At 56.4% G+C, this 26,815-nt stretch overlaps 1 protein-coding gene across 7 annotated transcripts in view; it reads left to right on the top strand.

Annotated features, from left to right (window-relative positions):
- NCAM1 (neural cell adhesion molecule 1) overlaps positions 1 to 26,815 on the top strand; it is a 94,843-nt gene that overhangs the window by 23,773 nt on the left and 44,255 nt on the right. For all 7 annotated transcript variants that reach the window (XM_054175987.1, XM_054175985.1, XM_054175981.1 and 4 more), the window contains exons 2-8: positions 16,204 to 16,278; positions 17,748 to 17,966; positions 18,669 to 18,812; positions 20,489 to 20,626; positions 21,684 to 21,801; positions 22,715 to 22,884; positions 23,616 to 23,758. In XM_054175987.1, coding sequence (XP_054031962.1) covers positions 16,204 to 16,278; positions 17,748 to 17,966; positions 18,669 to 18,812; positions 20,489 to 20,626; positions 21,684 to 21,801; positions 22,715 to 22,884; positions 23,616 to 23,758 — 1,007 coding nt within the window. The remainder of the gene's footprint in view (positions 1 to 16,203; positions 16,279 to 17,747; positions 17,967 to 18,668; positions 18,813 to 20,488; positions 20,627 to 21,683; positions 21,802 to 22,714; positions 22,885 to 23,615; positions 23,759 to 26,815) is intronic.

Here is a 26,815-nt window from a genome sequence, read left to right as displayed (position 1 = left end):
CAACGTGCAGAGCAGTAACCTCCAGCACAGGTTCAGTTCTCTTTCTGCAGGTGGAGGTTAGTTGTCTGCTGCTGAGCTTCTTGAAGTGTCTGATCATAGAATCAATGAGGTTGGAAGAGACCTCAGAGCTCAGCAAGTCCAACCTCTCACCCAACACCTCCTGACTACTAAGCCATGGCTCCAAGTGCCACATCCAAGCCCCTCTTGAACACCTCCAGGGATGGGGACTCCACCACCTCCCTGGGCAGCACATTCCAGTGCAAATTCCTCTTTCTGGGAAGAACTTTCTCCTCACCTCCAGCCTAAACCTCCCCTGGCACAGCTTGAGACTGTGTCCTCTTGTTCTGGTGCTGGGTGCCTGGGAGAAGAGCCCAACCCCCACCTGGCTACAACCTCCCTTCAGGGAGTTGTAGAGAGCAAGAAGGTCTCCCCTGAGCCTCCTCTTCTCCAGGCTAAGCAACCCCAGCTCCCTCAGCCTCTCCTCCCAGGGCTGTGCTCCAGACCCCTCCCCAGCTTTGTTGCCCTTCTCTGGACACCTTCAAGTCTCTCAATGTCCTTCTTGAACTGAGGAGCCCAGAGCTGGACACAGGACTCAAGCTGTGGCCTGAGCAGTGCTGAGCACAGGGCACAAGGACTTCCCTGCTCCTGCTGGCCACACTCTTCCTGATTCATGCCAGGATGCCCTTGGCCTTCTTGCCCCCCTGGGCACACTGCTGATAAGAGATACCCAAGCAGAGCAGGTTGGGAGCACTAGTGGAACATTTCTCACCTCCATGGAAGTGAAGACCTTCAAATCCTTCATTTTTTGTTTCATTTCATGGAATCACAGAATGCTTTGGGTTGGACCTTAAAGCTCATCCAGTTCCAACCCCCTGCCATGGGCAGGGACACCTCCCACTAGACCAAGCTGCTCAAGACCTCATCCCCAGACAGTTAGCCTTGCAGAGCTCTAAGGAGCACATCAGCTGCAGCAGCAGGGGTGAGGGACTGGAGCCTAAGGTTACTCAGGCTGTGGATGCTCTCTCCCTGGAGGTGTTCAAGGCCAGGTTGGATGAGGCCCTGAGCAGCCTGGGCTAGGGGAGGCTGTCCCTGCCCATGGTTGGAGTAGCCAACCTTTCAGGTCCTTTCCAACCCAACCCATTCTATGTTTAAGAGCTTTGTTGGAGGAGCCAACTACCTCCAGCAGGTGTTCCTGGGGTGGCTTGAGGTTGATCCTTCTTTTTGTGTTGCTGTCTCAGAACGAATGAGGACCTGCCAGGAGGAATGTTCAGGTCTCTTTGTGGCCCCTGACAACCTGTTGGGTTGGGGGTGGGAGGCATTGCTCATCCCACCCAGGCTGCAGAAGAAGATCTGGATCTGCTCTTTCTGCTTTCGGGCTGCATTCTGCCCTGTGCCCCCACAGTGTCCCTCAGCCTTCTCCTGCCTTTAGTTGGGTGAGTGGGCTGGGTGTGATGATCCCGGAGGGCTTTGCCAGCCCAGAGAGGTGCTGTGCCCCCGGGCAGGTGCCGCTGGCCGGCTGCGTGGCAGCGGTCCGGCAGCAGGCTGCGCGGCGCCGAGGCGCCAGGCTCCCTCTCGTGGCTTCCTGGGAGTGCGGCTGGGGGACACAGGAAGGCTCTGCTGCTCCAGAGCAGTGCTGGAGGAGAGGGGGGACACAGCTCTGGTGCATTTCAGCAGGGGGTGGGCTTTACTGGCTGCAATTATGGGCTGCATTTCTGAGGGGGGTGAGAGCAGGACCTTGCAAGGAAGCAGAGGGCTGCACGGAGCGAGGAAGATGCTGGCCTGGGTCTCGGGCAGATGTCTGCTTTAATTTGTGCTAGAAGTCATAGAATCAACAAGGTTGGAATAGAATAGAGCAAACCAGGTTGGAAGAGACCTTCAAGATCATCATGTCCAACCTGTCATTCAACACCACCCAATCAACTAAACCATGCAACCAAGCATCCTGTCAAGCCTCACCCTGAACACCCCCAGCGACCCCACCACCTCCTCAGGCAGCCCATTCCAGTGGGCAATCACTCTCTCTGTGTAAAACTTCCTCCTAACCTCCAGCCTAAACCTCCCCTGACGCAGCCTGAGACTGTGTCCTCTTGTTCTGGTACTGGTTGCCTGGGAGAAGAGACCAACCTCTGCCTCCTCAAAGATCATCAAGTCCAGTCTTTAACTCTTAAGCATGGGAGAGGCTTGCTCCTGGTTGGTTTAACTTGCCTGGCACAGCCTCCTGGAGAGCAGAGCTGAGGGGTTTTGAATGATTCCTCATTTCACCTCCAACACTTGGCACAAAAGATGCAGGTGTGGGGTACAGGAATCATAGAGGCATAGAGTTGTCAGGGTTGGAAGGGACCTCAAGGCTCAGCCAGTTCCATGCCATGGGCAGGGACACCTCCCACCAGCCCAGGTTGCTCAAGGTCTCATCCAGCCTGGCCCTGAGCACATCCAGGGAGGAGGCAGCCACAGCCTCCCTGGGCAGCCTGTGCCAGAGTCTCCCCACTCTCTCTGGAAAGAATTCCTTCCTAATCTGGAGGCAATCCCTCTATCCTCACAACTCCTTCATGAGGTAGGTTCCTTCTCCCCTTTGTACATCACTGGAACCATCCATGGAGCTCTGCAGGTCAGAGGATGTAGTTTCTGGGTGAGAAACAGAAGCTGGCCTGACCTTAGTGCAGGGAGGGCTTAGTTGGCTCCCTGCATGTGCTGAGCACTGCTGTTGTGGCTTTCAGAGCATGTTGGTAATGGGAATTATTGATCACCTCTGACAGCTTTATTGTCTCCATGGAGGCTCTCTGTAGTACATCATCCTCACAGCTTTGGGACAGGCTGCTGTATCCTTGGCCTCTAGAGCCCTCTGGAAGGCTCTTTCTGCACCTCCCTGCTCAGCTGCCTCTCAGCCTGCAGTGACTGCAAGAAGGGGATGGGTAGAGGCTGACCTGTTGGGGCTCTGGTGGCTGTTTGCATAGCTGTGGAGCTGGGTGAGGCTCAGCAGTGGAGCACTGGGACTCTGTGAAAACAAATATTGGCTCTTGATGGTGGAGATAAAAGGCAGGATATTGTATCTGGGAGAGTCAGCCACTCACACATCTCCCTGTTCCCTGGAGACTCTTTACAGTAAAGAGCAATTAATAATGGCAGCAATAATTCCAGGAGGGGTTTGCTGGGATATTATCTTCTGCTATTTTTAATCATGGCACTGCAGTGATCCTCAGGTCTCTTCTTTCAGGCAGCCTCTGCCTGGGCTGCTTTGTGTCTGCCTGCCTTCAGCTGGAGGAGATTTTTGCTCCTTCTGCCCCCTCAGACCACCTTTGGTTGAGTCCTCCTGCACTTTCTGTTATGTGGTGTAGAACAGTGGTGGTTTTCTTCCTCAGGCTGTTAATTCATGCCCTGGAAAGCAGAAGGGGGAGCATGGAAGGAAAAGTGTTGAGCAGGAATCCTCAGGTGGCCCAAAGGGCTTTAGCCTCACAGCTCACTCCAGCTGAGCATTCCTCTTCTGCCCTCCCCTACCACTCTGGGACAGAGGAGTTGCCCTTGCTGGGAGTGACATTAAATAGCTGATGAAGAGAAAGGAGTGCTGCACCTGGAATTCCTTTGGCTGGGGATTTTCTTCCTTGAGCTGGCTGAGCACACAGGACACAGGTTCTGATGGTAATCCTTCCAGCTAAACATCCTGGGGTTCAGGGTGTCCTCTCTCACTGCCCTACAGGAGCCCTCACCAAGCACAGCTGTAACACACCAGGGACAAACAAGCAAACAGGGTTTGGTTTCAGTCAGCATGGAGGTGTCCCAGGCTGGCAGCATCTTGCTTGCCCTCTGGGTTCCAGGACTGGCTGCAGGAGTATTCATAGAATCACAGAGCTGTCAGGGCTGGAAGGGAGCTCAAGGCTCAGCCAGCTCCAAGCCCCTGCCATGGGCAGGGACACCTCACACCACAGCAGGTTGCTCACAGCCACCTCCAGCCTGGCTGCAAACACCTCCAGGCAGGAGGCTTCCACCACCTCCCTGGGCAGCCTGTGCCAGGCTCTCACCACCCTCCTGGGGAACAACTTCTTCCTCACCTCCAATCTCAATCTCCCCACTTCTAGTTTTGCTCCATCCCCCCCAGTCCTATCCCTCCCTGACACCCTCAAAAGTCCCTCCCCAGCTTTCTTGGAGCCCCCTGCAGATACTGGAAGACCCCAAGAAGGTCTCCTGGGAGCCTTCTCCTCTCCAGCCTGCACAACCCCAGCTCCCTCAGTCTGTCTCCAGAGCAGAGCAGCTCCAGCCCTCTGCTCCTCCTCGTGGCCCTGCTCTGGACACCTTCCAGCACCTCCTGTATTCTCATTTGCAATGATAAAGGGCATAGCTCTAAGAGAGGCAGGGGCAGAGAGTTAAAGCTGCACACTTAGGTGAGGAGAAGCATTTTAATTTACTCTCCTGGCTTTGAGGCTCAGTTAGCTCCTCAGGTTTCACAGAGGAGTTCCTGCAGGGCTCTGAAGCTGAATGGCAAAACCATCCTGAGTCATTTAACAAGAAAAGGATCTCCCTGTGCTCAGCAGCCACCTCTAGCCTCTGGAACTTGTGCATCTCCTGGCAGAAGTTGTGCCAGGGAGTGCTGGCTGGAAGGAAGGAAGGAAGGAGAGGAATCCATCCAAGGGAGCTTTAGGAGGCAGATGAAGCCTCCTGCTCCAGGGTGTGCTGCAGCCATTAGCAGACAGGGGTCAGGTGGAGCCTGTTTCTGGCTAGCCTTTATCCCAGGGATTAACCTTGCCTGCTTCTGTTTCCTAAGCTGGTGCTGCCTGTCCTTCTCAGCACCTGACTCACCCTCACCACGGCAGAGCACCCAGGGGCTGCAGTTCCAGCCCCAGGGCAGGTTGTGCTAAGTGCTCTCTAAGTCACCAGCACACCCTGAAGAGAGCTGAGCTGCAGTTCCAGGCTGGGTGATCCCTGTGGCAGTTCCTATCTTCCTGCTCAGGGAGCACACCTCAATAAAAGGAGCTGATTGTGGTGGTTCTGCAGGTGCAGAGCAGACAGCAAACATCCTATGGGGGCAGATTGAGGGAGTTGGGGCTGTTCAGCCTGGAGAGGAGAAGGCTCCAAGGAGACCTTCTTGGGGTCTTCCAGGATCTGCAGGGGGCTACAGGAAAGCTGGGGAGGGACTTTTGAGGGTGTCAGGGAGGGATAGGACTGGGGGGGATGGAGCAGAACTAGAAATGGAGAGATTCAGATTGGATGTGAGGAAGGTTACAGGTTGGACTTGATGATCTCTGAGGTCTTTTCCAACCTTATTGATTCTATGATTCCATGAAGAAGCTCTTCCCCAGGAGGGTGGTGAGAGCCTGGCACAGGCTGCCCAGGGAGGTGGTGGCAGCCTCCTGCCTGGAGGTGTTTGCAGCCAGGCTGGAGGTGGCTGTGAGCAACCTGCTGTGGTGTGAGGTGTCCCTGGCCATGGCAGGGGGGTTGGGGCTGGCTGAGCCTTGAGGTCCTTCCAGCCCTGACAGCTCTGTGATTCTATGATCTCCTGCCATGATTGATGTGCTCAGTGCTGAGCCTTGAGCCACTTTGTAACCCTCAGTGAGGAGTCAGGCTTTGAGGTGGTGTTTGCCTCCATGGAGCTGGAAGGATAAAAGCTGCTTGTGGAGCACTGCTGCCCACAGCCCTTGATTTAAACCCCAACAGTTTGCAAACCATGGCCTCCATCCACCCTACCATGTTAGCCTTTTCCCCTTCTGTTTAATTGCATCAGCACTGCTTTCAAGCTTTTTGCTGTCAGATGGCACAGAGTTCACAGCTGAGAGGCAGCTGAGTGTGCAGCAATTACCCAGAGGTATCTGATAGCTGCTCTTGTGTTGTCCTGAATGCAAGGCACAGCTTTCTTCCTTTTTTAAAGCAAATGTTGTATCTGATGAAAGCCTGAGGCTGGCTTCTCACTGTCCTGGACCAAAGGGCCCCTCTAAGCCAGCACCAGAAGGAACACCACAGGCCTCTCCTTATTGCAGTAATTAAGACACTGCCAGACTCTCTCCTCCTGCTTTTATTGCAGTGAGGAAATGAAGCTGTGGCAAGGCAGAGCCATGCCTGGGCCAAAACCAGTGGAGAGGGAGGGCAAGCAACTGACACAGGGTCATAGGATGGGGCTGGCTTGGGAGGGACCTCCAAAGCTCAGCCAGACCAACCCCCTGCAGCCAGCAGAGACATCCTGCACTAGATCATAGAATCACAGAAGTGTCAGGGTTGGAAGGGACCTCAAGGCTCAGCCAGTTCCATCTCCCCCTGCCATGGGCAGGGACACCTCACACCAGATCAGGCTGCTCAGAGCCCTGTCCAGCCTCACCTTGAGCATCTCCAGGGCTGGAGCCTCAGCCACCTCCCTGAGCAACCTGCTGCAGGGCTCCAGCAGCCTCCTGGTGCAGAACTTGTTCCTCACATCCAATCTCAATCTGCTCTGCTCTCATTCCAACCCACTGCCCCTGGGGCTGTCCCTGCAGGCCTTTGGGAGCAGTCCCTCTGCAGCCCTCTTGTAGCTCCCTTCAGGTCCTGCAGGGCTGCTCTAAGGTCTCCCTGGAGCCTGCTCTTCTCCAGGCTGAGCACCCCCAGCTCCCTCAGGCTGTCCTTGTAGCAGAGGTGCTCCAGCCCCCTGATCATCCTCCTGGCCTCCTCTGGACCTGCTCCATCAGGTCCATGTGCTGCATGCCAGGAAAGACTGCAGGGAGGAGCAGCAGCCTGCTGCTGGGAGGAGAAGGGCAGAGAAGTGGAGTGGTGTGCAGGAGTGGGAGGAGAAGTGGCAGTGCACTTCAGAGGGCAGGCTGTTGAGATGTGAGCCTCCTGTGAAGAGAGGCTCTGCAGGAGGGAGGCTGAGGCAGCACAAAGGATGTGAGTGCAGCTGAGCTCTGAGCAAAGCCAAGTGGGGGATTCCTGCAGGTTCCCCCCAGCCCTGTAGCTGATGAAGTATTTGCTCCAGCTTTGGGGGGCACCTGGGGGAAGGAATCTCCCTGTGGATATTTGGTGGGGGGACCTCAGGAGGCATCCCTGTAGTGCAGCCCCCTGCCCAGAAGGCTTTGGGGGAAGAACTGAGTCTTTTGGTAACCCAATTTTTGTGTCCAAGAGGACCCTGAGCAGTGCTGGAGAGGTGCAGTGGAGCTGGGAGGAGGGTTCTGGACTCTGGCTCTCCCAGGCTGGTTTTGCTTCCCTGGGGTTGCAGATCTGTGGTGACTTTGGCAGCCTGGCAGTGGCTCCAGCACAGGTCAGGTGGCTGTGTTTCATAAAGCCTTTATGGCTTTAGTACAAGGCTGCCTCTTGGTAATCTTGGTGATTAGCTGTGGCTTAGGCTGAGATCCTGTCGTTTACAACCTTCACTTACTGGTTTCCCTCCCAGCCAAGCTGCTCTGGCAGCAAGTTAGAATAGAATGGAATGGAATGGAATGGAATAGACCAGGTTGGAAGAGACCTTCAAGATCATCCAGTCCAACCTATCAACCAATCCAACACCACCTAAACAACTAACCCATGGCTCCAAGCACCCCATCAAGTCTCCTCCTGAACACCTCCAGGGATGGGGACTCCACCACCTCCCTGCCAGCACATTCCCATGGCCAATCTCTCTCTCTGGGAAGAACTTCTTCCTCACTTCCAGCCTAAACCTCCCCTGGCACAGCTTGAGACTGTGTCCTCTTGTTCTGGTGCTGGGTGCCTGGCAGAAGAGCCCAACCCCCACCTGGCTACAACCTCCCTTCAGGGAGTTGCAGAGAGCAAGAAGGTCTCCTCTGAGCCTCCTCTTCTGCAGGCTAAGCAACCCCAGCTCCCTCAGCCTCTCCTCCCAGGGCTGTGCTCCAGACCCCTCCCCAGCCTCATTGCCGTTCTCTGGACACCTTCAAGTCTCTCAATGTCCTTCTTGACCTGAGGGGCCCAGAGCTGGACACAGGACTCAAGGTGTGGCCTGAGCAGTGCTGAGCACAGGGCAGGATGATCTCCCTGCTCCTGCTGGCCACACCATTCCTAATGCAGGCCAGGATGCCTTTGGCCTTCTTGGCCACCTGGGCACACTGCTGGCTCATGTTTAGGTGGCTGTCAATCAGCACCCCCAGGTCTCTCTCTGGCAGCTCTCAGCCACTCTGCCCCCAGCCTGTAGCTCTGCCTGGGGTTGTTGTGGCCAAAGTGCAGCCCCTGGCACTTGGACTTGTTGAATGCCATCCTGTTGGCCTCTGCCCAGCTGTGCAGTTGGTCAAGGTCCCTCTGCAGAGCCCTTCCGCCCTCTAACTGACCAACATCTGCTCCTAGCTTGGTGTCATCTGCAAACTTGCTGCTGACTGACTCAATGCCCTCATCCAGATCATCAATGAAGATGTTACAGAGGATGAGGCCCAGCACTGATCCCTGGGGGACACCACAGGTGACTGGCTGCCAGCTGGCTGTGGCACCTGGGGGCCTGAGGCCACTGCTCTGCCTGATGCCATCCCAGCTCCACCCAGAGGGACCAAGGTGCTGAGGAGGTGGAAACCAGAGTGCAGCACTGAGGGACCAACTTCCTCTGTGGGTTTGTGCCTAATGGGTTAGGATCTGTGAGAGGAGAGGGGGGAAAAGATGCCAGCAGCTGGACCTGGCACTTGGAGCCATGGTTTAGTCAGGAGGTGCTGGGTGACAGCTTGGACTTGATGAGCTCTGAGGTCTTTTCCAACCTCATTGATTCTATGATTAGAGGCACAGAGCTCCTGAGGCTGCTCTGGAGGAGTTAGGGATTGGTTTCCTCTGGACTGGGGGGGTCAGAAGATGAATCCAGAGGGGAGTGCTGCCTGGTCTGGGGCTTACCACACCGAGCATTAAAAATTGCAGGCCCTATTTGGCCAGGCAGTGAACAGACACAAAAGGAGCATCCAACCTCTCTCTCATTCAGAGATTCACAGAATGGGTTGGGTTGGAAGGGACCTCCAAGATCATCCAGTTCCAACCCCCTGCCATGGGCAGGGACACCTCCCACCAGCCCAGGCTGCTCAGGGCTTCATCCAGCCTGGCCTTGAACACCTCCAGGGAGGAGGCAGCCACAGCCTCCCTGGGCAGCCTGTGCCAGTTCTCCCCACCCTGCCATCCCCAAAGCTGACCTGGCTGCAAGGAGTGCTCTGCTTTTACTGGCTGAGAGGCTCAGTCCTGAACTCTGCCACTTCTCTTCCTTCCTGAAGCACCAATGTCCAGCTCAGTTGCTCTGTCTGACTTGCAGAGACTTGGATGAGAAGCCCAGGGAGGCTGGAGGCAAGGACTGTAGCTACCCAAGGAGGAGAGCCCTCCAGTGAGCTGGCTGATGAGGTCAGGAGTAATTGTGCCAGTAGAAGCCAGCTGGGTGGTTTGTTGGAGCTGTGAGAGCGCTTTGGAAGGTGTGAGGATGCTCAGGTAAAGCCTCCAAGCTGCCCAGAGCTGTGCCCTGGCATTAACCATGAGTTCAGTGGTGAATGCTGCCTGGGTTTCCAGGGGGCTTCCCAGAGGATAAAGCATTCTCCTGCCTCCTGCCAGGCTGGTTGCTGTTTATCCTGGTGGGCACAGCTGGTGCTGTAAGACATTCAGGTGCAGGGCAGGGGGCAGCTTAGGTTGATTTCAGCTTCTTCTCAGTTGTTCCCCTTTGGAACACCCCTTGGGGGATGTTCAAGACCAGGCTGGATGAGGTCTTGAGCAGCTGAGTCTAGTTGAGAGGTGTCCCTGCCCCATGGCCCTGGGTTGGAACTGGATGAACTTTGAAGGTCCTTTCCAACCCAACCCAATCTATGAGTGAGATGAAAGCTCTGCTCTCTGCTCTCTTAATCTCTGCCCTGTCCATGGCAGGGGGTTGGAAGTGGATGAACTTTGAAGGTCCCTTCCAACCCAACCCAATCTGAGTGAGATGAAGGCTCTGCTCTCTTTATCTCCACCCCCATCTCTATCCTTATCAGGCTGGAGGAGATGATCTCTGAGGTGTCCCTTCCAACCTGAGCCTTTCAGTGATGAGCTGTAAGTGATGTCTGCCTTGGAGCTGTGCAAACTCTTCCTCCTCTGCATGTCCTGGTGCCTGACTTGAGGAGGGCTACTCATGTGTTGTTGCCTGTAGCTTGACATTGGTCTGCCAGGGAAAACAGTTGAGCAGCAGCAGAGGGGAGAGGCAGTAAACAAACTGATTCCAGCCCTGCCTGAAGGCATTTCTCATCCCTGTGCTTGCTGAGCAAATAGGTCACTGTATTAGCATGTTACTCTCCCTAAGCTGCTGCCTTCTGTCTTCACTGCTGCAGTGCTTTGGGGTTTGTTCCAGGGAGAGAGGCCCTAAGGATGCTGATCTTGCTAAGGACCTGCTGCACTCCTGGGGCTTCCATCAATGGGGGAGCTGCAAAAGGCCCTTCCAGTTCCCACCCTACCTGAAGCACTCCCACATCCTGCTGACAGGTCCCAGTGGTGTTGCCAGAGGTGTTAGCTCAAGGGAGGTTGTAGCCAGGTGGGGGTTGGTCTCTTCTCCCAGGCACCCAGCACCAGAACAAGAGGACACAGTCTCAAGCTGTGCCAGGGGAGGTTCAGGCTGGAGGTGAGGAGGAAATTCTCCACAGAAGGAGAGATTGGCCATTGGGATGTGCTGCCCAGGGAGGTGGTGGAGTCACCATCCCTGGAGGGGTTTAGGAAGAGCCTGGATGAGGCACTTGGTGTCATGGTTGAGTTGATTAGATGGAGTTGGGTGAGAGGTTGGACTTGATGATCTCAAAGGTCTCTTCCAACCTGGTTCGGTTCTGTTCTGTTCTATTCTATTCTATTCTATTCTATTCTATCCTACCCTATCCTACCCTATCCTACTGTGTTCAGCAAGCCACCAAATTCCCAGGAGCAATGAACAGCCCACCCTGTGCCCTGCCCTTGGGCTGCAGGGGGCTGGGCTGGCTTGGTGCACCTTCATTGGAGGCTTCTACCAAAAACCAGGAGCATGAGGCTGGTGTGGACAGTGGTGGCCTGGTTCTGCTGCCAGGCATCACAGAAGGGTAGGAGTTGCAAGGGGCCTCTAGAGATCCAGCCCAACCTCCCTGCCAGAGCAGCATCACCCAGGGCAGGTCACACAGGAGCACATGCAGGTGGGTTTGGGATGTCTCCAGAGAAGGAGACTCCACAGCCTCTCTGGGCAGCCTGCTCCAGGGCTCCAGCAGCCTCACAGTGAACCTCCACTGCTCTGGCTTGCACCCCCTGCCCCTCATCCTATCCTTGGACATCAGTGGGCAGAGCCTGGCTCTTGAACACCTGCAGGGAAGGAGCTTCCCTGCCTGTGAGCTGCATTTCCACTGCAGCTTCTCTGGAGGAGGTGGCCTTAAGCATCACTTTTCCTGTCCTCTGGTAAAGGAGGAGACATTGGAGCTTGCAGCCCCTGGCAATTAGCTTGGGGCTTTATTGCCATGCAGTGCAGAGCTCTGACACCTCCTCAGCATGAGAGGGGAGAGTGGTGACAGAGGCTGCTCCAGAAACCCTTCACTTCACACTGCAGTCAGCACTGAGGCAGTGGTGGAGCTGGCAGTTCAGCATTGCTGTGCCTCAGAAAGCTCTCAGTGAAACACTCCGGCCTCGAGATGTCCTTCATGGACACAGCTCAGAAGGGAGGGAAGGGGAGAGCCTCAGCCTGGGTGCTGCTGGGGTGAAAAGGCTGCTCTGCAAGGAGTGAAGCACTGGAAAGCTGCACTCCTGCTCTCAGCAGGGCAGAGCAGGCACTTCCCAGGCTGCATCCCTCCCTGCCCTGCAAGCAGCAGAGCGAGTGACAAGCCAGGGAGGAGGTGCAGGGGGGAGAGCAGGTTAGTGATGAACCATTCCTGTTGGCTTTAGCAGCTAAAAGGACAGAGAGAGCAGCTCAGATCTCTCCTTTGCTTCTTAGATCTGCCCTGACTTGAGGGTGAGTGGAGTTTGGTTTGATGGCCATGGTGGTCTTGGGTGGGAGGTTGGACTTGAGGAGCTCAGAGGTCTCCTCCAGCTGAAGCAGTTCTGTGGTTCTCTGTTCATAGATCCAGAGAAAGGTTTGGGATGGAAGGGACCTTCAAGATCAGCCAGCTCCAGCCCCCTGCCGGGGGCAGGGACACCTCCCACCAGCCCAGGCTGCTCAGGGCCACATCCAGCCTGGCCTTGAACCTCTCCAGGGAGGAGGCAGCCACAGCCTCCCTGAGCAGCCTGCTCCAATGTCTCCCCACCCTCACTGGCAAGGATTTCTTCCCCATCTCCAGCCTCAATCTGCCCTCCTCCAGCTCCAATCCCTGCTCTTGCTTTAGCCACTTGAGCATTTTGCTTTGTCCAGAATCAAAATGGTTTTGCCTTAAGCACAGGAGGAGTCTCTGAGGCTTCCCTGGTTGTGTTCCTGTGGTCCCACAGGGGCTGGCTGGCTCTCTGCTTTCAGCTGCTGACACAAGCAGGGTGCAGCTGAAAGAATCCAAGACATTCACTCCAGGGGGCTGTGAATGTGCAGGTGGGACTGGTGGAGGAAGGCTTTGGGTTTGGAGAGACAGCTTTGTGCCTTGGGAGGGGGGCAGAGGGAGCCAGAGCCCCAGGCAGGCAGGGTTGTGCTGTTTGAAAGAGCAATTTGGAGCATGAGTGCCTTGGGAGAGCACAGTGTCTGCTCCTCTCACGGCAGCAGCCTGAGCCAAGCTTCTCCCACCCCCAGCAGCCACCAAGCTCTTCTGGAAAGGCCATTTGCCATCCCCTGACCCCACCTCACCCTGCTGGGGGGGCTGGGGGTCCCCTTTTCTCCAGCTGAGGGCAGGGTGAAGTGTGGCTGGCCCTGGGGCTGGCTGAGCAGGCAGAGGGGCTGCAGCCAGCCTGGGGCACTGCCCAGCACCAGGGCTGCCCCTGCTGTCTGTGTGCCCCTGCTGGGGCACATCTCTGAGGTCTCTTCCAACCAGACCTGCTCTGTGTTTTCCAAAAGCTGTGCCTGGGAGCCCTGGGCTCAGCTGGCAGTGGTGGGCAGGGCCTGTGCCCTCTCTGCAGCCTGTCTGTGTTGGTCACAGAGGTGTGTGAGCATCAGGGCAAAGAGCATCCTCTGCAGGACACCCCTGGGCCACTGCCCTGGGGGCTGTTGGCTTTTATGTGGGGGCTTTTTTCTCAGCAGGTCCTCCCTCAGATGCTGCTTTCCCCTTTGTGTCTGTGGCACTGTGGCAAGCTGCTGTTTGCTTCCTCTCTGAGTCTTTATGATCTGATATCCCCCAAAGGTACCAGCAGTCCCCTCCTCCAATTGATGGCAGCATTACTGAGTGGTTGCCATGGTGATGGGGGAGGAATTGGATCTGCAGAGCAGCTGAGATCAGTCCCAGCTGCCTGCCTGCCTCCTCCTCCTCCTCCTGAGCAGTCAGTGGATTGGTAATGAAGTGCCCTGGCCAGGAGGCAGGGCTTTGTCTCCCTAAGCCTTTGTTGGGGATTAGGTCCTGGGGGCTTTCACCATAATCTGCTGAACTCCCAAGCCTCCCAAATCCTCCCCTGGGGCAGAGGGCTGTGGGGGGCTTTAGACCCGGCAGATCTCTGTGTGTGTGTTGCTGATCACTTGCTAGAAAGGGATGAAATGAGAGGCAGAGCCTTTAAGAAGAGAACCTCAGGCTCTGCTCCTAAGGCTCAGCTGAGGCACAGTTTATGTGCCCAAGGCTGGGGAATCTTCCCTTGGCTTCCCCCTGCCTGTCACAGAGGGCTGTCACCCCCAGGAGAGGCAGTGGGCACAGAAAGCTGCAGCTTTGTGCTGGTTTGCTTCTAGTCTCTGGCTCTCAGCTGCCATTCCTTTCTGCTCAGTGCCACAGAGCCCAGGTCATGCCAAGGGTCTGGGCTGCCAGTTTGCCTCCTTTCTAGGAGCCCCTGCAGAGATGGGAGACTGTCCTGGCAAGAGCCCTCTGCAGCAGGGCAGGGGCAGGGGCAGGCTGCCTTGCACTGTCCTGCTGCTTGGAGTGCCTTGGGCTGGAAGGGACCTCAGAGCTCAGCCAGTGCCACCCCCCTGCCATGGGCAGGGACCCCTCCCACCAGCACAGCTTGCTCAGGGCCTCATCCAGCCTGGCCTTCAGCACCTCCAGGGAGGGCACAGCCACAGCCTCCCTGGGCAGCCTGTGCCAGAGTCTCCCCAGCCTCACTGGCAAGGATTTCCTCCTCATCTCCAGTCTCAATCTGCCCTCCTCAAGCTTCAATCCATTCCCTCTCACCCAACCTGGCCTGGAATGCCTCCAGGGTGTTCCATCCTGGGGGGTCATGGTAAAAGGCACTGTGCAGACCAACAGAGGGACTGCTGGGGAGGGAATTGCTGCCCCTCTGCACAACCAGCACCAGAACAAGAGGACACAGTCTCAAGCTGTGCCAGGGGAAGTTTAGGCTGGAGGTGAGGAGAAAGTTCTTCCCAGAGAGAGTTGTTGGCCATTGGGATGTGCTGCCCAGGGAGGTGGTGGAGTCCCCATCCCTGGAGGTGTTCAAGAGGGGCTTGGATGTGGCACTTGGAGCCATGGTTTGGTCATGAGGTCTGTGGTGCCAGGTTGGACTGGATGATCTCTGAGGTCTCTTCCAGCCTTGGTGATTCTGTGATACCTGCCCAGGAATTCTGTTGCTTAAGGCAGGAGGTTCAGTGGGAACTTTGCAGCTGCTGGAGCAGAGGGAGCACTGAGTGAGGAACAAGCATGGAGAGGCAGGTTGGGGATGAGGAAGAATTTCTTTGCTGCCAGAGTGGTCAGGGCCTGGCAGAGGCTGCCCAGGGAGCCGGTGGAGTCCCCATGCCTGGGGGGGGCTCCAGAACCCTGTGGCCATGGCACTTTGGGGCATGGTTTGGTGGCCATGGTGGGGTTGGGCTGCTGGTTGGTCTGGGTGCTCTCAGAGGGCTTTTCCAAGCCCAACTAATTCCAGGAGTCTGTGGAGCAGCATCTTCCTGAGTGACCAGGTAGAGCCTGGGCTGTGGCAGCCTCAGTCCTTGCCCTCAGGGCAGCACCCTGCCTGCCTGTGGCCAAGCCCATTGCTCCCCTGGGGCTAATTGCTTTTGCTGGAATGCCAAACTGAATTGTCTTGAACTCCAGAGGAAGAGGAAGTTGCATTAGCAGAGGTTTGGGGAGGGGAGGGGGGGTTCTGTTGGGTTGCCTCTCATCAATGGGCAGTTATTCAGCATTCCTTGGGGGCTGGGGGAACTTTTGCAACCAGATAAAAGATATGAGGGAGGGCAGAGCTATAAAAAGTGTTATTGTGTGATTAGAAAGAGGCCCTTTTAATGCAGTGATTATGTGATGCTAAAGAGGCCTTTATTGCTTCAAGTTGGAAGCAGAATACAAATGGGCTGCCAGTGTCTATTAAATGAAGTGTTGGGGGGGGGGGGGGGGAGAGAAATAGTCCTGTTTGCCTCAACTGCAGAGCATGAAGCAGTGGTTAAAAGCCATGGCACTGCTGGCTTTGGGGGATTGATCACCCCCCCAGCCACAGAGCTGAGCAGGGAAGGAGTCAGTGGTGTCACTGGAGGCACAGTGCATGCTGGAGGTCAGCCTGGGTGTGCAGGCTGTGATGTCAGCAGATCTGGGGTGGAAGGGACCTGCAAGAGCATCCAGTCCCAAGCCCCTGCCGTGGGCAGGGACACCTCCCACCAGCACAGGGCTCATCCAGCCTGGCCCTGAACACCTCCAGAGAGGGCACATCCACGGCCCCCCTGGGCAGCCTGTGCCAGTGCCTCCCCAGCCTCACTGGTAAGGATTTCCTCCTCATCTCCAGCCTCAGTCTGCCCTCCTCAAGCCAAAGGCACTGTGCAGACCAACAGAGGGACTGTTGGGGAGGGAATTGCTGCCCCTCTGCACAACCAGCACCAGAACAAGAGGACACAGTCTCAAGCTGTGCCAGGGGAAGTTCAGGCTGGGTGTTAGGAAGAAATTCTTCCCAGCAAGAGAGATTGGCCATGGGGATGTGCTGCCCAGGGAGGTGGTGGAGTCCCCAGCCCTGGAGGTGTTTAGGAAGAGACTGGATGGGGTGCTTGGTGCCATGGTTTAGGTGATCAGATGGTGCTGGGTGAGAGGTTGGACTTGATGATCTCAAAGGTCTCTTCCATCCCATCCCATCCCATCCCATCTCTGAGTGTCAGCAGCTTGGTTTGGCTCCTCAGGGCTCCATGGCCCTAAACATTCAGCTAAACACTGAGAGAGAGCACTGCTCATGAAGGCAAGGATCCTCCACCCTGTGCTCTTCTCCCCCAGGGCTTGCCAGGCTGGCAAATCCATTGTGCTGAAGGCCATTCCTGTTGTCTGACCATCTCCTGTCTGCTCTTTTCCTTCCCAGCCTCTCTACAAGTGGACATTGTTCCAAGCCAGGGGGAGATCAGCGTTGGAGAATCCAAGTTCTTCTTATGTCAAGGTGAGTGATGGCTCCTGGCTCTCTTGGGCTTGCTGGGGAAGGCCAACCAATGGTTTAGCTCTGAGAGGCAAGCTCCAGGTCTAGCTGGAGCCAGACCACCATCTCCTGGTGGTTTATTCTGCCTTTCTTATGTGCCCTTACGGTTTATGGGAGCCAGAAGCAAAGCAGCTCCTGTTGTTTACTGGAAACAGTAAATGCATCCTCCCTTGAGACCCAGCAAGAGAAAGCAGCTCCAGCAAACAGCTTTGAGAATGGGAAAAGAGCTGCTTGAAAGGGAGAAAAATGGCAGAGCAGGCCCCAGGCTGGAGCACAGAGGCACCAAGCAGCAGCTCACTGCTCTTAGCTCTCCTCAGGTCAGAAGGAAGCCTTTTGTTTTCCAAAGCTTTCTCCCATCAGCTGCTACCAGCAGCACTGGGAGTGCCCAGTGGCTTGGGAGCTGTGACCTCTGCAACCCAGGGCTCTGAGGCTGCTGCCTTCCTGGGGACACGATGCACTGTGTGCCCAGGCCGCCAGCGGCCCCAGGCTGCTCTCCGGCGCGGGGCTGGTGCAGCGCTGGTGCAATCCGTGTGCCCCAGAGCAGCTCCTGCCCTTGCATGGTGGCTTCCCAAGTCAGCATCCTCCCTCTCCTCTTCAGATGCTCTCCTGGGAGCAGCTGGGTGGGGAGTGATGGGAGGAATCAATGTGATGGAGCAGTGCCAGGAAGCAGAGAGGTGCTGGGGTGAGCCCTGGGAGCAAGATGCCGTCAGGTGGACCACGCTTCCTGAGGAGCAAGCAGTGAGCTCATCTAACCCAGAGTGCTGAGCTGCAGAGTAGTTGGCTGATGGCAGTGCTTTGAAAATGAAGGCATGCTCTGAGCACATGCTCTTGGGATCTGATTTGCATGCAGAAGAACCTCTGGAATTCAATTCAAGCCCCTTCCAATAATAGAGAGCTTGTCCCAAACAACAAAGCCCCAGTGAGGAGCGCAGAGATGTGAGCTGCAAGGGAACAAGACAGCCTGCAAAGCACTTCATGACAATTGGGGCTTACAATGGCTGCAGCAGGAGGCTGGAGCTGAGCAGTGCCAGAGCTGCTGCTGCACCGTTCTGGCAGGCAGAGCCCGGCCCGCAGATGTTGGCGTCGGTGGAAAGCAAGGTGGAGGTGAAGCAGGGAGAGGCTTTTGCTCCTCAGGCTGATGTGCAGAGTGGAAAGAGTAGGACATGGGGTCCCAGGAGGGCCATTCTGGGCTGGAGGGGGTGCCCTCCTTTAGGGGTCCCTGGAGGGGGTGCCCCCCTTTGGGTTCTAACCCCAACCCAGCTCTCCTGGCAGCGCAGCAGCTGACCGCTCCCAGCGCCGAGAGGGAGGATTCTCTCTGCTTGCCCCTCGGGCACCAGAAGCCCTTCCCCTGGCTCAGCCCTGTGCAGAACGCTCCTGGTTGTACCTGGGATTCTCAACCCTGCTCTGTTGTGTTTCTTTTTCCCCACCCCCAGTGGCAGGGGAGGCCAAGTACAAAGACATCTCCTGGTTCTCCCCCAACGGGGAGAAGCTGACCCCCAACCAGCAGCGCATCTCGGTGGTGCGGAACGATGACTTCTCCTCCACCCTCACCATCTACAATGCCAACATCGACGATGCTGGCATCTACAAGTGTGTGGTCAGCAGCACAGAGGAGGGGGACTCTGAGGCCACTGTCAACGTGAAGATCTTCCGTAAGGCAGCGGCCCCCAGGGCTGCTTTCCGCCGGGGGCCAGGCTGGGCAGGCAGCCGCTGCGCCCCTCCCTGGGAGAGGGGGAGGAGAAAGGGGAGGGGAAGGAGGTGCAGCCCCCCACACCTTCTTTCTTGGTTTGGAGGGTGAGAAGGGACTAGGAGCTTGGCCTGTGGGGGGGGGTTGGACTGGATGACCTTTGGAGGTCTCTCCCAGCCCGAAGCGTTCTGAGATTCCCAGCTTGCCCACGGCTTAAGCTCTGCTGAAAGGCAGGAGGGCAGGGGGTAAGACCCTGAATGTCTGGGAGGAGTTGGCAGAGAGAGCAGCTTTTGGGGGTGAGAGGCATGGTGTGAGGTCAGAGCAGTGCTGAGTGAGGAGGCTGGCACCTCTCTGGGGCTGGCTCTAAGGAGGCAGCAGCCTGCTGCCCAGCAGCTCCTCCCACCCCTGCCAGGGAGCTGAGCACTGCCAAGGTCAGCTGCTCTCCCTGGCAGCGTGGGCAGACTGGGGAGCAGGGGAGAGCGTGGGTTTGGCAGGGCTGGGAAGCAGGCTTCCTGTGTTGCAGGGCATTGCATCAGGCACAACTGGAACCTGCCCTCAGGAGCAGGGTTTGTAGACAGCGCTGTCCCCTGGGCTTGCTTCGAGCCAGGAGCAGAGCTCGAGCTGTGCCGAGGCAGCTGCAGTGACTCTCCTCTCCCATTGTCTGCAGAGAAGCTGATGTTCAAGAATGCTCCCACCCCTCAGGAGTTCAAGGAAGGGGATGATGCTGTCATTGTCTGTGATGTGGTCAGCTCACTGCCTCCCACCATCATCTGGAAGCACAAAGGCAGGGATGTTATCCTGAAAAAAGATGGTAAGGCACCTGGGATGTCTTGGTCAAAGCTCCACCTGCGCTCAAGGAGTTCAGGAGGGCAAAATGGTAGTGGTCAGCAGGGAGGAGAAGAGGAATTTGTGTCTAACACTAGGCCCTAGGATGTGAATTGAGCTGTTCAGGGTGCTGAGGCTTGGCAGTGGCAGGGCAGTGATGTTGCCCCAGGAAAGGCCACTGGGCCTTGGCACTGGAATAGGCCAGAGAGTGCCAGAGGGGGGAGAGAAAATCAGCTGCAAGAAAACATGGACAGGCAGAAGAGCTGCATGCTGAGACACTCTCCAGCTGTCCTAAGGAGAAAGGGCTAAAAGCTCCTTGCAAGTGAGAAGCTTTCCTCTTTCTTTCCAGTGATGCAGGCTGTCATGCCCAGAGGGCTTCTCCCTGGCAGAGGGACTGCAGAGCCCTGCCTCCAGTGGAGCATTCCTGCCTCAGCTCTATTCCCACATCTGCTCCTGGCAAGACTTGAACTCTGCCAACCTTGGGCAGGCTGCAGATTGCTTTGTTGTCTGCTCTAATGAAGTGTGAAGGTGTCTGTGTGTCTGTCTGGGTGCTGCTGGCTGTATTTATCCATGCTGAAAAGCACCAGAGCACTCTGCCTGCTGCCCACATCTGGTTCCTTTCTTGGCAGGGGCAGAGCAGAATCTCCATTAAATGGTGGGAAGGGAAATTGTGTTGCACTGAGCCTTGCCTCAACCCAGAAAGGGCAAAGAGAGGAGAAGCTGTTAGCTGCAGTGAGCTTTCCTGAGGAGCCCTGGCTGAGGGGAGACCTCACTGCTCCCTGCAGCTACCTGCACAGAGGTTGGAGTGAGGCTGGTGTTGGTCTCTTCTCCCAGGTAACCACCAGCAGGATGAGAGGGAATGGCCTGAGGCTGTGCCAGGGGAGGGTTAGCTTGGAGATGAGGAACAACCTCTTGACTGCAAGAGTGGTCAGGGTTGGAACAGGCTGCCCAGGGAGGTGGCACTTAGTGATTAGATGGTGCTGGCTGGTAGATTGGACTGGATGCTCTCAGAGGTCTTTTCCAGCCTGGTTAATTCTGTGATCCTGTGGTGGAGTCCCCATCCCTGGAGGTGTTCAGGAAGCTGTCGACCTGGCACCTCAGGGTAGAGTTTGGTAGCTGTGGCAGCTGGGTTGTCACAGGATCAACCAGGGTGGAAAACACCTCAGAGCTCAGCAAGTCCAACCTAACACCCAACACCTCCTGACAACTAAACCATGGCTCCAAGTGCCACATTCAGTCTTTTTTGAACACCTCCAGGGATGGGGACTCCACCACCTCCCTGGGCAGCACATCCCCATGGCCAATCTCTCTTGCTGGGAAGAATTTCTTCCTAACACCCAGCCTGAACTTCCCCTGGCACAGCTTGAGACTGTGTCCTCTTGTTCTGGTGCTGGGTGCCTGGGAGAAGAGACCAACCCCCACCTGGCTACAACCTCCCTTCAGGGAGTTGCAGAGAGCAAGAAGGTCTCCCCTGAGCCTCCTCTTCTGCAGGCTAAGCAACCCCAGCTCCCTCAGCCTCTCCTCCCAGGGCTGTGCTCCAGACCCCTCCCCAGCCTCATTGCCCTTCTCTGGCCTCACTGAAGTTGTGGTTGGAGTGGATGCTCTCTTCAGAGGTCTTTGCCCCCCCTGCTGACTGAGAGCCCCTCGCTGCTGTCTCCCCAGTGCGCTTCATCGTGCTGTCCAACAACTACCTGCAGATCCGGGGCATCAAGAAGACGGACGAGGGCACCTACCGCTGCGAGGGCAGGATCCTGGCCCGGGGGGAGATCAACTTCAAAGACATCCAGGTCATTGTAAACGGTGAGCAGCTCTGGGCAGGGGCAGGGGGCTCTGATGCCTGCACTCTGGGCTGCTGCTGCTGCTGCTAAGGTCGCTGCAGACGTGCACTCCCGGTCTGCCGCCGGCTCGCTGGTCTCTGCCTGCCGCCTCGACTGGGAGCGGAGACTCGGAGGTGATTACAGGAGATGGTTGTGGCAGAAGAGACCTTGAAAGACCTTTAAGCAGCTCCTGATTTAGAGGGAGCAGTGGGGGTGTTTTTCTGTCCTTCCTTCCCTGTGCTGATTGCTTTGGAGAGCTCTTGCATCAGACCTGCAGGTGGTGGCCGGGGGGGTTGACTTGCTGGTGGCAGAGATCATAGAGTCATGGAAGCAGTGAGGCTGGAAAAGACCTCAGAGATCATCAGGTCCAACCTCTCACCCAACACCTCCTGACTACTAAACCATGGCTCCAAGTGCCACATCCAGTCCCCTCTTGAACACCTCCAGGGATGGGGACTCCACCACCTCCCTGGGCAGCACATTCCAATGGCTAACAACTCTCTCTGGGAAGAATTTCTTCCTAACATCCAGCCTAAACCTCCCCTGGCACAGCTTGAGACTGTGTCCTCTTGTGCTGGGTGCCTGGGAGAAGAGCCCAACCCCCAGCTGGCTACAACCTCCCTTCAGGGAGTTGGAGAGAGCACTAAGGTCTCCCCTGAGCCTCCTCTTCTGCAGGCTAAACAACCCCAGCTCCCTCAGCCTCTCCTCACAGGCTTGTGCCCCAGACCCCTCCCCAGCTTTGTTGCCCTTCTCTGGACACCTTCAAGTCTCTCAATGTCCTTCTTGAACTGAGGAGCCCAGAACTGGACACAGGAGTCAAGGTGTGGCCTGAGCAGTGCTGAGCACAGGGCAGAATGACCTCCCTGCTCCTGCTGGCCACACTGTTCCTGATGCAGGCCAGGATGCCCTTGGCCACCTGGGCACTCTGCTGCCTCATGTTCAGCCTGCTGTCACCCAGACTGACTGTGAGCCTGCCAGGGCTCAGCCCTGCTCACATCCTCTCTGCTTCCTACCTTGAATATGGCTTCCTTCTCTTCCAGTACCTCCTTCTGTGCGTGCCAGGCAGAGCACCATGAACGCCACTGCCAACCTCAGCCAGTCTGTCACCTTAGCTTGTGATGCTGATGGCTTTCCTGAGCCAACCATGACATGGACAAAGTAAGATGCTGTGTGTGAGGTCCTGATTGTGTGTGAGCATGGATGTGAGCCCCGGGGCCTGGGAAAGCAGCAGCTGAGCTGCAATAAGATGTGCTCCTTTTTCTCACAAGAAGAGTGGCCTCCTCATGCCCCAGGGATGGTCTCACAGAGATAGAGTCAGAGAATTGTCAGGGTTGGAAGGGGCCTCAAGGCTCAGCCAGTCCCAACCCCCCTGCCATGGGCAGGGACACCTCACACTACAGCTGGCTGCTCACAGCCACATCCAGCCTGGCTGCAAACACCTCCAGGGATGGAAGGTGAGGGCCAGGTTGGATGAGACCTGGAGCAATCTGCTCACTGGTGGAAGGTGTCCCAGCCCATGGCAGGGAGGTTGGAGTAGATATGTTCAAGGTTCTTTCCAACCTAAGGCACTCAGTGATTGGTGCTGACCAGGCCTGTCCCATGGGTCACTTGGTTGCCAGCTGGTGGGGGAAACTTGCTCAGAAGTGGGGGCTGTGACTTGCATTGATTTACATCCAGCACTTGAAGTCTTTCCCTTTAGTTCATCAGGGCTGCATTTCCCTGTTGGGCAGTTTGCAGCCCTGTGGGGGGAAGATTGAGGGCAGGTTGCCTGTGTTGAACACAGTGATGCCAGCTTGGAAAGCTGCCTTGATGTGCAAGGGCAGAAGCCACCTCGAGTGGTGTTTGCAGCTCTTGTATCTGGGCTGTGGTGTATGTCAGGAGGTGCAAGGTGCAGCAGGAGAGATGAGGAGCAGATCAAAATGTAGGCCATGGGGGGAGGAGAGGGTGGTGGCCCCCTCAACCTGAGGACCTGGAGTGCAGCAGTGCAGTTGTAGCATTCAGCAGCCTAAAGGAAAGAGGTTTTGATTGCTCCTCCTCCCCAGCACAGCACTGTGTGCTTTGTGCCCTGCAGGGATGGGGAGCCCATAGAGGAGGCTGAGGATGAAGAGAAGTACAGCTTCAACTATGATGGCTCTGAGCTCACCATCAAGAAGGTGGAGAAGAGTGATGAAGCAGAGTACATCTGCATTGCTGAGAACAAGGCTGGAGAGCAGGATGCTACCATTCATCTCAAAGTCTTTGGTAACCATGCCCTTGCTGTGCCCCCTTCCCAGCCCAGCTCACTGCTGCCAGCTGGAACCAGCCTCCTTCTCCCAGAGCTGCTGCTCTCCCCCTGCCACCATGACAGGCAAAACAGGTGCTGGATCTGAACCAGAGCCCAGCACCATCCTGCTTCCCTTCTGGGTAAAGCAGCTCAGCCCTGTGCAGAGGTGCTGAGGGATGCTTCAGAGGGTTGAGTCCTCACCCAACCAAGGCTGCTAGTTAAAGGGCTTCAGCACTTGGGTGAGACTTGCTGTGCCCTGGAAAGGGAGGTGAACTCCACCCCACAGCTCCTGGATGACCTCAAGCTTGCAGGAAGGCATCAGCAGCCTCCTGGCCTTCCCTCAGTGTAGGAGAGCTGAGGAATGTCCTCGTCCCTGGCCCATCCCTCTGCAGCCACTTGACAAAGCAGCTTAGCAAAAGGCTACTTTGAGGCAGAGAAAGTAGACAGTGGGAAGGTTTACCAGGGCCTGGGATTATCCACTCATTCATGCATGGGCTCTGCTTCAGATGCAGCCTCCTCTAGCCCTCTCTTGCTGGAAGCATGTGCAGAAAAGATCTTTTAGCTGTGGGAGGAGGCAGCCTGTTCCCAGAGGTCATCCTGCTCCCTTCCCCACAGGGCAGTCAGCTTGGGCCAGTTCAGAAGCCTTTTATTCCCCTGCCCCCCAGTGCTGCCAGCCCCAGCTGAATGCAAGCTGTGCTTTTCCTTGCAGCAAAACCCAAGATCACTTATGTGGAGAACAAAACAGCCATGGAGCTGGAGGAGCAGATCACACTGACCTGTGAGGCATCTGGGGACCCAATCCCTTCCATCACCTGGAGGACCTCCACCCGGAACATCAGCAGCGAGGAGAAGGTAAAACCCTTGCCAGGGCCACGCTCTGCCTTGTGTCTGCCTGCCTGGGCTGGTGCAGGATGCATGAGAGCTGCATGTGGGCACAGTGGCACTTCCCCTCCTGAGGGAGCAGCTGGGTGGTCCTGCAGGGACTGGCTGCTGCCAGGGGCAGCTCCACAGCTGCAGCCGGGCCGGGGCTGTGCTGGTGTGTGCAGAGCCAGCTCAGCTCGCAGCACCTGGGGATGTGCTTCAGAGTCCTGGCTGCCAGAGAAGCAGGAGGGCCCTGGAAACCTCTGCAGAGGGGTTTCCAAAGGGACCTGCACTTGCAGGAAGCTTGTGAGAGGATTTTTTGCCACCCAACTCCTTCTGTTTCCAAGCTGAGGGGTGGGGAGGAGCACCCTGCTGCTGCCATGACCTGGGAGGGTGGCAGGTGGGGAGCTGTTGCCTCTCAGAGGTGCAGTGGACCAAAATGAGCCTGTTAATTCAGTCCTCCTTGCCCTCCTGTGCTGTATTCAAGCACTGCATGTTTCAGAAGCACAAAAGCCTTGGCTGCCTTTGTGCTCACCTCTTGTAGCTCACATCAGCACCATCTCTGTTCTTCCAAGGCAAAAATAATTAGCAGTTTTTCTTTCTCTCTCCTTTTTTTGTTTCCAAGGAGTGCTGGGTGGGTTTTATTTCTTGGCCAGGGGCCTCATTAGCTAGAGGAGATGAGGAGGATGTGCTCTGCTGCTGTAGGTATCCCATAAGAGTGGCACAAAGTGTAGCTCAGAGCCAGAGAGGGGCCAGGGAGAAGCTGGGGTGAGGAGCTGTTGGCTGTTAATCATCTGAGAGCAGAGGATCTGAAGGCTCAGCTGACTTGGGTGTTGCAGTGGTCCTCACTCCCTATGAAGGCAGCAGTTGGCAGGTTATGAAAGCCTTAAAGCAGCAGAGGTGTCCACACTGCTGCCCTCCTGCAGAGAGCTGCTGGGGTGAGTCCAGAGGAAGCCACAAGGATGCTCCAAGGGCTGGAGCAGCTCTGCTGTGAGCACAGGCTGAGGGAGCTGGGGCTGTGCAGCCTGCAGAGGAGAAGGCTCCAGGGGCTCCTCAGAGCTGCTGCCAGGACCTGAAGGGATCCTGCAGGAAGGCTGCAGAGGGACTTTAACTGAGGGTGTCTGAGACAGGCCAAGGGGGAATGGTTTGAAGCTGAGGGACAGCAGGGTTAGAGTGGAGCTGAGGAAGGAGTTCTTCATCAGGAAGGTGGTGAGACTCTGGCACAGGCTGCCCAAGGAGGATGATCCCTCCCTGGGGGTGTTTAAGGCCAGGCTGGATGAGGCCTTGAGCAGCCAAGTCTGGTTGAGAGGTGTCCCTGCCCATGGAGTAGATGAGCTCTGAGGTCCCTCCCAGCCTAAACCCTCCTGTGGCAGCCCTGACAGAGCTGCCTCAGTTGCCTTCATGGTGCCAGCTCATCACCACACTGCTGATGTGTGACTTTCTAATCAGGCTGCCAAAGCTTTGCAGCCTGAATGCTTTCTCCCCCTCTCTTGGATCTGAGGGCTAGTGGCAACCCCTGCAAGCCTGAGGGAGACATTTCCATTGCCTTCAGCAGCTGCTGGCTTGGGCTCTCCACTCAGCATGGCTGGGGCCCTGCTTTGACAGGGGGAGCTTTGCCTGGGGGAGCAGTGTGAGGAGCCAAACCCTTCACTCTTTCTAGCTCTAGAGGTTGAATCACAGGCCCAGAAAAGAGCTTGGGGAGGGAGGGGAACAGCAAAGCTGCAGTAGCTCTCACTCAGGTAGCAGTCAGTAGGAGGAGCAGTGTGCAGAGCCCCAGCTCTCCATCTGCCCAGCCCAAGGAAGGTCAGAAGATGCCAGTGGCAAAACTGCTAAGCATTTTTGAGACTCCCATCTCTCCTGCTGTGAGGCTGCTGATCAGCATGGAGGCAAAGATTCTTGCTCTGATTAGTTTCATCCCTGGTTTGGGGGCAAATCAGAGGTTTGAGGTTACTGCCATGTGTCTCATGTTCAAGCCTTGGGGGCAAAGATTGGTTCAGTTGGTGGTTGTGGTTGTTGTGGTGTCCTACCCTGTGCAGCTCTTCCTAGGCAGGGTTTGTCTGTGTCTGTTGGGTTGGGTTCTCCTCTTCTCTCACTCTCTAGCTCGTGCTGTGTGCTCAGGTGAAGGGGAGAGGTGGCCAGAGGATGCTCACTTCAGATCAGCTCTGCTTAAACCTTCTGCTGCAGCCCAAGGCATGCATTCAGTTTGCTATCCACTCACTGCTTCTGGAGGAGGATGGCAGTGGAGTCCCCTCCATTGCACAGCTTGAAGCCTCAGCCTGCCAGGGTGCTGGGCCAGCTCATTTCAACCCCACTCTCACCTGGAAGGGTTGGAGCAGATGAGCCTTGGGGTCCCTTCCAACCTGGCATTCCCTGATTCTGGCTTTTCTGCTACTGCTCCACCTTACTTCAGGGACTGAGTGCATCTCTCTTGTCAGGTTTTGCTTGCTGTTGTAGTCACTCTTCAGGTTTTTGAAGGGCTGGAGGTTCCTTCACTCTCCTGAACGTTTGGTACTTAAGCCAAAGGGACCCAGCCCCCATTCTCCCCAGCACCAGGTGATAGGATGAGAGGCAATGGCCTGAAATTGAGCCAGGGGAGGCTTAGGTTGGAGATGAGGAACAATTTCTTCGCTGCCAGAGTGGTCAGGGACTGGCACAGGCTGCCCAGGGAGGTGGTGGAGTCCCCATGCCTGGAGGGGTTCCAGAAACCTGTGGCCATGGCACCTGTGGCCATGGTTTGGTGGCCATGGTGGGGTGGGGTTGATGTTGGACAGGATGCTCTTGGAGGCCTTTTCCAACCCAAACAGTTCTGTGATTCCCTGAACACCTTCAGCAAAGTGCTGCTGGCTGGGAGGTGCAGGTCAAACATTTCAAACTGGAACTTGCTTCATTTCCTGGCCTTTTTTTTTCCCCCTTCCCTGTTAAGTGGGCAAAGAGAATTCCCTGCCTCAAAGCCGTGTTCTGCTTTGTACTTCATGAGGTGGACTTAGGAGTAGCTTTGGGTTTAATGATCCAGGGGCTCAGCCACATTCCCAGGAGCTCCCTGCTGTG

This window comes from Dryobates pubescens, chromosome 34, assembly GCF_014839835.1.
Source record: "Dryobates pubescens isolate bDryPub1 chromosome 34, bDryPub1.pri, whole genome shotgun sequence".
Taxonomy (NCBI): Eukaryota; Metazoa; Chordata; class Aves; order Piciformes; family Picidae; genus Dryobates; species Dryobates pubescens.
This window is presented reverse-complemented; position numbering and strand designations above follow the sequence as displayed.